The sequence below is a fragment of the Varanus komodoensis genome, unplaced genomic scaffold (genome assembly GCF_004798865.1).
Source record: "Varanus komodoensis strain SLA01 unplaced genomic scaffold, ASM479886v1 scaffold16, whole genome shotgun sequence".
NCBI lineage: Eukaryota > Metazoa > Chordata > Lepidosauria > Squamata > Varanidae > Varanus > Varanus komodoensis.
In genome coordinates, this window is record NW_025335468.1 from 25,011,722 (window position 1) to 25,025,584 (window position 13,863).

At 41.9% G+C, this 13,863-nt stretch overlaps 1 protein-coding gene across 2 annotated transcripts; it reads left to right on the forward strand.

The window, feature by feature from the left end:
• Positions 1 to 1,128: 1,128 nt before the first annotated feature.
• Positions 1,129 to 11,940, forward strand: LOC123021299 (small VCP interacting protein). 2 transcript variants are annotated; one of them, XM_044425966.1, is made up of 4 exons: positions 1,129 to 1,224; positions 5,643 to 5,693; positions 7,282 to 7,398; positions 8,768 to 11,940. In XM_044425966.1, the coding sequence occupies exons 1-4, from the start codon at positions 1,138 to 1,140 to the stop codon at positions 8,780 to 8,782; spliced, it is 270 nt and encodes an 89-aa protein (XP_044281901.1). In that variant the 5' UTR covers positions 1,129 to 1,137; the 3' UTR covers positions 8,783 to 11,940. The 2 variants fall into 2 exon arrangements, with proteins under 2 accessions (XP_044281901.1, XP_044281902.1); XM_044425967.1 differs by lacking the exon at positions 1,129 to 1,224 and adding an exon at positions 1,719 to 1,852.
• Positions 11,941 to 13,863: the final 1,923 nt, after the last annotated feature.

Genomic DNA, 13,863 nt, shown 5'->3' on the forward strand with positions numbered 1-13,863 from the left:
CATGCAACCATACTGAGTTTGCTTCTTCCATTTTATTTTCTGGAGGAAGAACACACCCTTTACATGTTTGATGGTGGAAGGGAACTGTTTTGTCTCTCTGCCTTTCCATACATTCCATTAAGCAACCACGGGGTGGCACTGTTTCACAGCTCCAGTATAGCAGAAAAAAACCCCAGGAATTTGGGATCAAAATGAGGGATCAAAAGCACACAAATGATACTTTGTTTGGATTACCTAACTTTTGTGCCACAATACAGTAACTATTATTCACTTTCATAGAGTTAAGAATCTTGTATTCATCCAGCAGTAACAATGCCAACAAAATTCAATGTTGTAACACAACAGAATGTGGACAAGTTAAAGGCGTGAGAATAAATAATTCTGTAAGGCACTGTAACTTGGTCCCAAACCTTTCCAGGCTTCAAAGGTTAAAAACAGCACTTCAAACTGGAGTTAGCAACCAATGTGGTTGGCACAGTATTGGTATCTGCACAGTTTCATTTTTGCAGGTGATTCAAAACACCCTTAGGCCCTGATGCACTTTATCAAGGACTTGCAGAATTGATGCTGCATTTATCTGCATGTAAGACATTGGTGTATTTTTACTAGGAATTAGTCAGTCCAGCATTTCCATGTCTGCCTGCTTGTTTTTAAAGTGATTCTCCTTAAGGTAGGGGAGTAGTGTATTAATCTTGCTCATTTAATGTATGCCAGTTCTTGCTCCCTACACAACTATACAAACATGTGAACCTCAAGGCTTCCAATTATATTAAATTTACTAGTTTAAATGCTATGCCATAACAATTCTTTAAAATGTTTCAATTTGGATTTGGGAATTTTCATAGAGAGGAGTGCAGGAGTTTCCTGACATAAAAATATACATCTGCACCATGAAATCCAGTCCTACTTCAGAAAAGACAGAAATAATTCTAAGATACACCCTGTTGATTTTCTGTAAGATCAGGGATTTCTATGAGAGTCAAAAATCCCGTTCTACCTTCCCCTTCTTATATCATTAACGGCACGAGCCTGTGCACGTTCAAACGCAATATAAAAGTCCTACAACTCCCAGCATTCTCCAGCCAGCCTTCAATGAAGAAGACTTTATCAGGCCAGCCCAGTGGAAGAGGCGAAAGCATGCGATGTGCTGGTCTGCCTCCTAGAGCATTCACTGTACCTGCCAACCTGTCTACGCAGAAGACCTACAGAGCTCCGCGCATGCAGGTGAGCGGGTGCACGCGATGGCAGCCCAAAAGCGCCGTCCTCTACCCTTACTCAGGTGCAAGCCTCGCTGCCATTCAGGGAGGCTGGCCCTGGGGTACCGTATAGCCACTTTAAGGGCTCCAGTCTCCCGAATTCAATGGCGCCGTCTTTCGAGTAAACATTGCGAGGCGCGTCTCAGCTGGTAGTACAAAGCGAACGGTTCAGAGTTGCAGTAGCGGGACAGGCCGACAACTCCGGTGCGAAAGCGCGCTCTTGGCCCTTCTCCCTTCACCTCTGCCTTTTGGGGCCAGTGCACGGATCGCTCGCGCTCACTTCTCCTTCCTTCCTTCCCTCCCTTCCCCTTCCCTTCCCTCGCTCCCGCTTCTCTTTCCCCTTCCCCTGGCCAATTCCGGCTCCAGAGCGGCAGGTGGCGCCGTCCGTGCCTTGCGCAGGAAGGCAGCCCCGCGGCGGGCAGCGTCGGAAGGAGGCTGCGTGGTCAAAGGGCGGCCGGCGGGCGGGGCGGTGACCGCGGCTTCTGCTCCTGCGGAGGACTTGACGTTCCCCGGCCGGGGCTGGCGGGGCCGGGATGGGGCTCTGCCTGCCATGCCTGGGGGGAGCGGCCGACACCGTGGTGGAGACGCCGGACCCAGTGAGTGCGGGCGGCCCCCTCGTTGCGGGGAGCCCGAGGCTTGCGCGGCGCGGGTGCCGGGCGCGGCGGCCGCTCGTCTTCGCCCTTGGCCCCGCGGGCTTCTTGCTGTTGGCTGCCGCGGCTGCGACGACCTGCTCGCCTCCCCGGAGAGCCGCTTTGGCCCTCCTTTCCTGGCAGGGGGGAAAACAAATGTTCGCACTTCGTGTGCTTGATTCTCTCAAGCTGCGCTTTGCTTCTTCCTATCATCCCCGCTTCCTTTCCTTATTAACAGATGGATAAAATATAAAGCAAGAACCACATATGACAAACAGACCTTTTTACTACTGCCTGCACTCGCGTATCAGAAAACAGCCCCATTGAATTCAATAGAATTTACTCCCAGGTCGGTGACTATAGGATTGCAACCGTAAAATAAACGCAAGATAAACCCACGTGCTTGGCCTGATCCTGTGCTACTTATCTGGAAGTTAATCCCATTGATTGTAGTAGAGTTTACTCCCTGGTAGAAGTGGCTTTGTACAGTTTTATTTTTGGCTTGCTGGTCGATGCAATGGAAGAGTTGGGAAAAAATTGTTCCTAAAACTTGCAAGTCAACTATGCCCAAGGAGACAGCATGCTAGTAGTCCTGTGTTTCCAAAATATTTGCATGAGGTAAAACAAAGCATGAGATGCAGAAGCCCCTCAGTAAAAGGTCATTTATTTTTCTAGTATTAGCACTGTTTATCAGAGATACAGGAGATATTTTTGCAGTGCTGAAAATGCTTTAGAAGTAGCAGTGACGCAGTTGCTTTGTGCTGGCGTGATAGGGTGGCATACAAATGTTTTAAATAAAAAATAACTAAATGAGAAGGGTCTGGGATGTGTAGATGACACAATCTCTGGCATCTTTTCTCAGAAGAAGTAAATCTCACTCTCAGGGTAACTCTGAAGTAAGACTGGAAGTCTCAGTATCCAGTGATAAAGGTTTCACCTACTGGGTTGTGGCTCCGTTCAGATATCATGTGCTTTTGGATCCTGAATGTGTGAAGGGTCCAGCAGAACTGCATGGGGTTAGCCTTGCCTAGGGTGCATCATGGACCAGCAGTACTTCCTATTGAGGAAATGTTTAACCTCCGTCCAAAGAGAGCTGCTTCTATTAATGTAGGGTTTTCAACATGTCCGTGTTTACAATACTAGAGCAGGACTTAAGTTAGTCGGAGCATAATTTTATGTGTCTCAACTGCCCTCCTGAGGCCAGTGGAACTTTGTGCTAAGAACATAGGTCTTGTTTCCATTGAAATCAATGGGACTGATGCTAGACAGAACCAATTTTCACAATGATCTTTAAAGGACCTCATGTAATGCAATAAGGCAGAAAAGGTGACTAACATGGTCTGGGTCCAATCCACCGAAAGTTTCTGCAACAATAAATTTGCTTCAATGATTTAGTTTTGCTTTCGTGGCTGCGGCATGTGTACATGCAACAGCAGTGTTGAGATAGTGTGGTGAATGAGTGGGAAGAGTCTTTCCCTGCTCCCCTCAAACTGCTCCACCTTGCTAATCAGACTTCTGTAGCATTTCCCATGGAAGGACTTGGTCTACATTATCAGGTGAAGGAAAGAGGTTTTGTGTCTTCTTCCACCCCACTAAATGTATGAACGAATGTTAACAGTGATCTTCTATGACTGAACAGTATACAACAGAACCGATTTGATGATGATGATAATTTGGTTCTCCTGTAGAACTTATTTCTTTAAAATAAGAACACTACCATCTTGCATATACGAAAGCAAAGCTGAACATAACTGGGTTGATCCTTTGTGAGTAAGCGGATTATGCTTAAAACCACAGTGTTTTGTTTTTGTGTTTCTTTTTTAAATTTCAGAAGCAAGCTGTCTATTCCTTCCCAGTTTATCTGCTCACAAGTATGTTTGGAATATTGGGTCACTGGAGCAACATACAAAGCTGCCCAAATAGAAGTCACTCTTTGAGAATGCTGACTTTATTTCCCAATGCAAGAGCACAATCCTATATATGTTTAGGCAGAAGAAGGTCCTACAGTTCCCAGCATGCCCCAGCCAGCCATGTCCAGATTGTAGGACATTTTTGTTTCTAAAGATGCACAGGATTTCATGCTTAATTCTCTTTTATGGCCCTTTTAATTGCCCTATAATTCCAGCACCCACATACATGCTGGGGTAGAGTTGATATGTAAGTGTTCGCAGAAGAAAATAGGCAAGAAACAAACTTCATTGAAAGCAATTTTATTTTCTTGAGAACACACCAGCTAAAATTAAATGGTAAAGCAATACAATACGCAAGCTTGTGTTCAGAGGGTCATTCTTAATGTTGACAGCTTTACAGCTGGATTTCTGGGATTGTATCTAGTCCAATTGATTTTTGGGGTTGGAGAGGTGTTCTGGCCACAGCAGCAGCATCCATCCAGGATATAAAGTTGCTATCTGATCCTATTTTGTTTGCATGCTATGCAAGAGGAAAGGGAAGCTGGACACCTTCCCAATTCTCTTGGCACAGAAGTGCCCAGTGGTAACCACTTCTTTAACAATGTCTGTTCTTCCATTCAGTCCTTTGTCCACAACATAAGGAAATTTGGTTGATTTAAACTCCATGCCAATTTGCCCATTAACTAGTAGATATTATTTTTCTGTGGAGATAGCAAGCAAAATTAGAAAACCGCTTGTGTGCATGCTTACAGTTAGGAAAATAAGAATTTAAAATGTGTTCATAGTAAGAATAATAATGTTTCAATTCCCAAATGAAGCTTCCACTTGTTATGCTGGCAGTAATCTTCTCACTCAGGCTTGCAATCTGAACATCTGAGGGTACCAAATGTTTACAGCCCTGGTATCTGCATGCATCATCCCCAACTCCTGAGTTTCATGCAACTCCTGACTTTCTGTGTGAAAGGAAATTCCCAGTGGCTCTGGTTGAATGTTCTTCAAATGAATGGTGTGCAGTTGAAATGCAGGAGCTGGTACATGAAGAGGTACTGGGCAGTGCATGAGACTGAGTCCTCCGCACACTTTCTGCTTTTCACATTAAGGCGCCTCACCTGAATGGCTCTCTTGGGAATGCCCAAATAGAGATTATAATGTACATAGGCATACTCTCTGATACTGCAGACAGCATATAGTCAGCAAGACTGGTACCTACGGATGGTTGTTTCCTCCATGAATTTTTCTACTCCCCTTTTAAAGCCATCCAAATGGGTGGCCATCACTGCATTTCATGGAAGTGAATTCCATAGTTTAACTATGCACTGTGTGAAGTACTTCCTTCCATCTGTCCTGAATCTCCCATCCATCAGCTTCATGGGTTCTAATACTGTGAGAGAGGAAGGAAAATGTTTCCCTACCTGCTTTCTCTGCACCATTTTGTACCTGTGCCACATCTCCCCTTATTTGCCTATTTTCTAAGCTGAAAAAAAAAATCCCTCTTTTTTTAACCAGGTTACTTGGGTAGAAGTTAAGAGACAGAGCTGAAGCCACTAACAGTATCTGTTAAGGGTTTGCAATTTCCCCATCCCCAATTCTTGCAGCACTTTGCAAGGCTTGTTGTATGTGCAGCTACTGAGAAAGTGAACTTCTTTTACTGCTTGGCAGAGAAGAGAACCCAGGGCTGTAGAAACAAGAAGTGCTCAGGTCTTAAATTGACATCTAGAACTTGTGGGCAGAACTGGCATTTCAGTGCTAACATTTTGAAATACTTTCCTGTGCTGTAAAGATCCCTTTCCCCCAGTAAAAATTTTTGAAATAGCTTTTTAATTGGTTCCTTTTTATATTTTCTGTAGGAAATGAGAAGACGGCAACTCGCAGAAGCTGCAGAAAAAAGGCAAATGGAGGTAATTGGGTGCTCGGCATATAGATTTGCTAATATATTGTCTTGCATAATGGACATAGATGGATGGATGTTATTTGGAAATCACATCTCTTCAGAATGTGCAGCATTGATCATAATAATACTATCACTGTTGGCTTTGTTCTAGATTTTGCTGCCGTCCAAACTTGCAGCTAATACTATGGCTGTAGGCCTCTAATTTCATTAATATTGATTAAGAATTTCTAGATGTCAGGTGTGTGATAAAAGCTTGTGCCTAGAAGTAATAATAAAAAAAAAGGTAAGGAAGACTTTGCAAAGTTGTCAGCTGAGCTTTTTCCCGGTGGTGTGCAAACCGGTACCACTGAAGGCTGTTTTCTGTGAGTGTTCCTAGGTGGGCAACAAAGTCCCTCCAGCTCTCATCAGCCCTAATAGCCCATGGTGACCAGTGATGGGAGTTGCAGACCCAGCAAGTGGGAGGCCACTAGTTCTGTCTTACATCTTCAACTATAATATGCTGAATATCTACAGATTCAGAGATACCATTTTTCCCATATTCGAATTCGACAGAACCGCCAGGATCTGTAGTTCCCTGTCAGGGCAGATTTAGACATTACAACCCACATTACAACCCACCATATAAGGCTGACCAAAGCTAAGCAAAAAATGCTGCTCGTAGTGTGTGCTTGGAGCTACAATGAAGACGGTAGAGTTGGAACTGAAGCTCTTCCTGATTTATATTATCTTGACCCCTTGGATGTGGTTCTTGCCGCCATTCTGTTGATGTCTTGGTGTCTTATGGGTGGTGGTGGCACAGAAGTGCATCACAGGATTCTTGACCACAAAATCCAGCATTTGCAGGGTTATTCCTCCCTGTGTTCCAGATAGAGTTGAGCATGAAATCTTCAGCCACACCCATTTAAAGGTTGATGGCACTCACATGAGAAGGAATTTTACCCATTTTGGGAAGGCTTTCCTGTTCAAATACAAGAGGGCAGAGGGTTTTCTTCCTTTAAATGGGGAAAAATGTTTGTCACTACCCAAAGTAGATTCAGAGCTCCAAAACCTGTAGCCCCATTGGCTGCTTTTGTCCTACGCAGTATCGGAATGAGAAGAATACTCCGCCATTTCCACTTGAGCATTCTAGAGGAAAGAATTGGCCAATGGGAGCTTCAACAACATTTTGGGTGACAGTAAAAGTCTGAAAAGGGTAGACGAATGTAAGGAAACCGTCTGCCACTTTATATTATATAGATACACTCAAACATACTTTGTATCTGCTTTGATTCCCCGGCAGACTTTGTTTCTTTTTTTTTGTCCCTACCCACACCCAAAAAAAGCAGGGCCAAAGCTTTCAAAGATCTAGTTCCAGGCCTAGTGCAGGCAGTTGGAGTGTGGATACATTAGTACGGCCCAGTGCTTGCACACCTAGACACTGTCACAAGCCTGTTTGAGATTACATGAATTTAGTATAAATGTGTAAGGTCAGCTTTGCCCAGACTTGAACTTCACCAAAAAGAAAAAAGAAAAGAAATGCCGAAATGTGTGTGTTGTGATTATGTAGGAAGAACTAGTCTGTAATGTTTTTTGTGTGCAAACTTCCTTTTCCAAAGTCTGCTTCACGTGGGATTAAGAATCCATCATCTGTGGAACAGAAGAAAAGGAAACAGGAAGAAATGGAGAAACGTCTTGAATCTTCAGGTCCTGGCCCAGAAGGAGGCGGGCTAAGAGTAAGACCATAAGTACAGTCCTGCTAGATCAGAGCAAAAGGCCCATCTTGGAGTAGGCAACTTAGTGCCCTTCAGAAGGTTTGGACGAAAGTTACCAATTTCCTTACCACTGGCTCTGGCGTGTGTTATATTCTAAACATTCAGGGGGCACCAGGTTCTCTATCCTTGAAGTGGGAAAATCAGGAAGTCTGAGGGCTGCATTTGTCCCCTGGATCCTGAAAATGGAAGGAATTAAATGAACACTAAAACATTATAGTGTTCAAAGCTGGTACAGAGTGTCCAATGGGTCTGCATTTGACTGTTTTCAAGCTAATTTTGACTTTCTGCATCTCTGCAACAGTTCTGAAGACCATTTTGTTTGCAGTAGAGGCAGTAAATATATATGGTAACCCCATATTTTGGTGGAGGATGCACTGGGGTGCTTCATGTAGCTCACCCTGATCTAAGACCATTATCTTATGGGGGGCACAATGGCCAACCAGATGCCTGTTAGACCTCCCAGTCAAACAAGAGGGCAATAACACTCTTTTGTTGCTGTTTCCAGGCAACCGGTCTTGGATTACTTAGACATATTTATCAAAGATTCAGAAGTGTAATTTTCCTCCATCTTAAAACAATAGTTCTTGGATCAATCCTTTGACTCTCTGTGGAGTGGTTCCCTCTATTTTTCAGAACATCTGGGTCTTCTGAAATGATGTGTTATGTAGACCTTTTGCACAAAGAACTCAACCCTCTTTCATTGTTTAGTTAATGCTTTGCAATTCCACTTAAAATCTAAAGGCCCCTAACCTGCCATTCAGAGAGGAGCAAGATGGATTCACATAACCATTAAAAAATGGGAAGTTGCAGTTGTTAACCATGAAAACATTGCATTTATCTTAACATGTAGACTTTTCCTAGTAATTTATTCTTGTGATCGTCAAGAGTTATATGTATTATGATGGTCTGAAATTGTTCAAAATGGTATATACCAAATACACACACCAAATTCAAATGCTAAAAGAGTAAAATATTGATATAGACCAATGTTTTTCAATCTCTCTCTGCCTGTGTCTCATTCACTTGGGAGGAGAAACTCCTTCCTGCAGGACTTGGACAAAGGGCCATTTGCCCTCACTACTTGTGCATAGAGTCAGAGTAGCTCCTGCTTGAGAAATGATTATTGCTACTGTTTTTCATTAATCTTTTTACATAGGGAAATTTTAATTTATAGGCATAATTTAAAGGCTACCCTTAAAGAGCTGGTGAATCAGCCAGGAAAGAATAAGCATATGGTTTTATGCAGGAATTGAATAAAACACTTGCTGTGTCAAGCAGTACTGTGAATGTAAATCACCTCCTGAACTTTTTGTGCTTGTCTTGTTCCCAGTGGCAAGTTGGATAACTGTACGAGCCGCTCCAGAATGGAAGCAAGGGTGACCGTCCTACTGCCCGTACCTTGCCAGTTCCTGCAGCTGAGTGACACTTGTTCCTTGTTTGGCTTTTGCTGTTGTTTGCATCGGACGGCGCAGCAGTACTTGCCACTAATAGTGGGCCAGATTAAAGATGTGCACTAAGGATATTGTCAAACCAAAACCTCATAAAGTACAGCAGAGTTGGCCAAAACCAGTCACGTCCTTGTTACGCTGCCATACTGTTTAATTTTGCATGTCTTAACATATTCTGGGGTGCAGTTGTGGGCAGAGCCTTCATTTATATTCCCTGATTATAGAAAAAGGTTCTGCTTTCAAACATGTCCCTAGATACATCTTTACTTCCCCCACTCCCTCTTGTCCTACATTTAAGATTAATGCCACAGTCCCAGATCTTTTGCTCTGAGCTAAACCTGCTGAAACCAGCAGGCTTGTCTGAGAGAAAGCTTTTGTGCCTTATAGGGGTGAATTCATATATTTAAGTGAGACACTGCCCTGAGATGAGAAATTGTGGCTTTATTCTTGTAAGTGCTATTTGTGTGTTGTGCATAGAGAAATACAAGCAAGCATGGATGATGGACTGTAACAATTTCTGCTAAGAAAAATTACCACAGACAGCCACATTTCTTTTCTCAGAGGAGTGCACATTTGAAAAGAAGAAACTACAGAACCACATCTACAGGGACTTGACTACTTTGTGGAAATTTTCTCTCCAAAAATAAGTGTCTAAATTCTCCCTAAATCCTGGAAATAGTTGGAGAAACCTGACTTTTGCAAATTTGCCTGGCATAAGAATAGCTTTACAATATTCTGCCAAAGTAAATGCACTTAATTTATTTGGCTTCCTCTCTTTTTCCTGATGGGAGATAGCATTTGGAGTATGTGATTGTTATTCACCCAACTGCAGTTTTCTCTCTCTTGGTGTATGTTTGTCTGTGCATACTGGGTGATGTGAATTGACTATACAGCAGAAATGTCTGACTTGTGTTGTTTATCAGCCAGTGCATTTGGAAACTGTATCTACAAGCGGATTGGACACCACTGGCTAACAGGGTTCTTCTCTGTCCTATAGTTCTGCATTTGTCTCCAAAATGACATAGTTCGTGTCTTTAAAAGGGGGAAGGGGAACATATATAAAACAAAAGCTGTACTTTATGCACATTTTATCTCACTTTCTCTCTCTTTCTGTATGTGAAAAGTGCCCAATTAGCTTTCCGTATCTTAACTTTCTAACTTTGCTCATCCCAGAGCATTGTGAATAGTGATCTTTTAAAAAGTCCAACAATGAAATATTCCACTAAGACAAAATAACCTGCATACAGCTGTAAAGCTTTCAACATTCTGCCAAGTTAACCTTTAGTATAAAGTATATTCCTTGGTTTCTAGCTTGAAACATTGCAGTAATGTAATTTTTAATGAAATACCTACTGTGCTTTGAGTTTCATTAGCTATACTGTATGCAAACTAAATTCGTCTAGTGTTTTAGGCATTTTAATTGGAATGAGATGACCTTCTTCACTGCAATAAAATAACAGTCCTGGTTTTTTTTTAAAGTTTGCAGTGATGCATTTGACCCAGTTTGGGAAGGAAAAAGACTGGCTTATGATAACCTCCCTTTTAGTCAGTATTACCATGTGCTGCTTTTGTTGTACCTTCCAACAGAGTCCAACTCTTGCATACATTATCATTCATTTTTGTTTTGTAGTCTGGTTATGTTAATCATACAATGCAAAAGGTTTGTGGCCTTGTTGTCAAATACAGATACCTCGGACCGGATGATGGGTGTTCATGTTGCTGGCATTCATGCCGTGATGTCTTACTGCTTTTTACTGCTGTAACACCAATGAACCAGTAACTCGGAATAACACTTGGAATCTCTAGTAATGCATAGTCTTCAGAGGATGGTGCCAAGCACTGTTGATATTAAAGTGCCAAGCTGAAGTGGACTGTGCTTCCGCTGTTATGTGAACATTTAGGAAAGGGGATTTGTTTGTTTGACTGCTGTTTGTAAGCACTTTTGCATTCATGGGTGCATTACCTTTAGATGTGTTCTTTTGAGAAATTCACCAATAAGCTCAGCATTTCAGTGATGTATGGTTCTTACAGGAATAGAGTTGTCATACTTCAAAGGCCTGATTACTTCACACTCTGGAAATCAAAGTAATGTGGATATTGTGGTCAAAGAATGTGTTTTTCTGTAACAAGTTGCAGGGTTATAGAGAAGTTCTGGAAATGTGCCTTTGATATAATTTTGCTGTTTGCTTTTGACTGAAAATAGTACAGATGGTTTTAATTCAAAAGAATATGTCTTCAGATATATTTTCAGGAGCAGATCTTCTGAATTATAACTTAGATCCCACAATATCTGTTCTGATCACTGCCTGCCCAAAATGTGACTTGCACACATGAAAAAGGTTGCTAAGCAGTGAATGTAGCCACGCTCACAAAGGCTCGGGTGAGGCCATAATAAAGAACTCTTTTGGAGTGTACACAGCCCAATCAGTTGGTATGAGACCTTTCCCCTTGCCCCACTTTACAAAGAACTCTAGTGGTCACTATTTTCAGAAAATAACCTCTGTTTAGACAGTTTGCAGCACATGAAATTCTTCTCCCATTGTTATGAAAAGCTAAAAAAAGTTCACATGTAAGCTGTGCACGGACCATATTTTTCAGTCACAGGGCTCAGACAAGGTACATGTTCATGGAATTCTGCCAAACTCTTTTGGTAGATCTTGTTTTTCCAGGTTCTGTGTACAAAGCGCACCATGTTTAGGCAAGTTGCTTTACACCATCCTAAGGTGTCTGATGATATTATGATGTATTTTATTGAGAGCCTTCATTATGTGTGAGTGGAGTTTGCCCTAATGTGAAGCAGAAAAATGCAACTTCACCTTGCGTAGAGGTTCCAGCTTGCATCAGCCGCTGTTGGAGTGAAGTTATAGTGGTTAAAGATGCATACTGTCGCAACAAGTAACAATTCTTTTTATGGGCACTGATCAAACTGACATTCATGTTGATGGAAATACAGTTTCTAAATGGTTACAAACATCTGTTAGGCCTGTGCAATGGATTTCAGCATATTTGTTTGTAAGATCATTGTGTTGCTAAGAATAAAGAGTTTGTAAAAGCATTTTAAAGTATCTGTTTATTTCTAATGCACCATGTGACTTCAGCTCAAATTTATACAGTCATCATTCAAATAATTCTCGAACAATGATTTTTTTTTTCTAGCAAGGCACAAAAGTTATCAAGTATAGACAAAGAAAATTAGCAAAACCTACAAACCAAACCCTACCACTCCTATATATCATGAAGTTGTGTAACTTAACCCCTTGTCCCCAACATCTATCTACAAAGAATGCACAATATATTTTATTCAATATGCTCAAAACACACTGCCGAATCCAGAGACTTATCCCACCATCACATGGTGGAATATCTTTCCAAACATGTCCATAACTGCCTTAAGCTATGCTGTCCTCTTTAGTCACAACATGTGGGAAGATAACGTCACATCTAACGGCAGCTAACAAGCACCCAAAGAGCAGGCCCTTGAGTGATATACTACAGGCAATGGGATCCTCCTCTAAAGTTTGAAAGGCAAGACTACTGTGTTAAAAGACTTTGATTTGCCTTTACCCATGGTCTTAAACAGAAGTGCCTCACAGAACTGCAGGGAGCCAGCAGAATGTTTCAACCTAGTCTAATAAATTGCTTGCTTGCACCTCTTTTGGGACATAGAAATTGCTCGATAGTGTCTTTAAGACTTAAAAGGAAAAAGAGCCATGAATAAACATGCACCTGTAATGACAATGTAAAGCTGTGAAATATCTGGGGATGCTCCAAAACATTTTGATGTGTTGGAACCATCTGGATTCCATCCACTTGAACATTCCTCCTGGCACAGCCATGGCTTGGGCATTGACCAAGTCAACTGCTGTTACCTTCTGACTCACCACCTGCACACCTCTGGCTTTCTGAAGATAGATTTAATTCTGTCAGTGTTTACAGTAATGTGTGTGGACTCATAGACAGGATGCATCCATAGGTCTGCCGCTTAAAAGGTACATTGCAGAGCAGCCTGCAGCTGGCTCCAGGTAGGCCCTCTCCCAAATTATCCGTGTAATGCCATTTTGGAGCAATCAGGCAAGAGGTACCTCTATAGTCTAATGACACCAAGAAATGCAAGGGACGGCAATGTTTGGACATGCTTACTATAGAAGTTGAAGCTGAATCTACTTTCCAAAACAAGGCCTTTGCATTATTTTATCAGGTTTGCTTTATTCTCCAAATGCAAAGTCAGGCCACATAAAACATGAGATTATTTAGTGAGCATGTAGCCTTGCATTCACAACAGATACAGGTCTGCAGAGGTATGGCTGCAGCATTATCTTCAGCAGAAATTTGGTGCTTCTTCCAACCATTAGCTCTGTGCCACCTGAAAAATTGCTCCATAGGGATGTGACTGTCCTGAACAGTATAGGAGGTGATACTGGGACTTGCAAAGGAAAACAAGTGGCAGAAATTTCTACTTCATCACCTTCTCCTAATGAATCTAAGAATGAACAAGTTAGAATCAACCCTATAATTTGCTATGACTACAGTGACAAAAATCCTACAACTTTGTGGAGTGAACTTCCCATTACACTGGAAGATCTGAGATCAATTTCCTAATGTGTTCTTTTTTAACTTAATGTAGACATATGGATTGAGTGGGACAACTTATCTGGAGAAGCAACACAAAGAAAAAGATGCTTAAACCTTTTTCCTGTAATGTTTTACTGATCCAACTTGTCTTTCCCTTTAGATATTTGTTCAATGATGCAAGACCAACAGAGGAAAAAACAAGAACGTACGTTTTTCCTGGAGCAAAAACTAAGATCTAGACAGCAAAAAGGATTTAGGAGGAACACCTCCTAACCAATTTTAATTTCCTAGATTAAATCAGCAGCTCATGTACTCTGGCAGTATTTAGAAAGCCAGAGCTCAGCTGTGAATTACACCAAGGCATTTACAGCTGTCCTGGGGTTACCACAGTATTATATTCTGACTA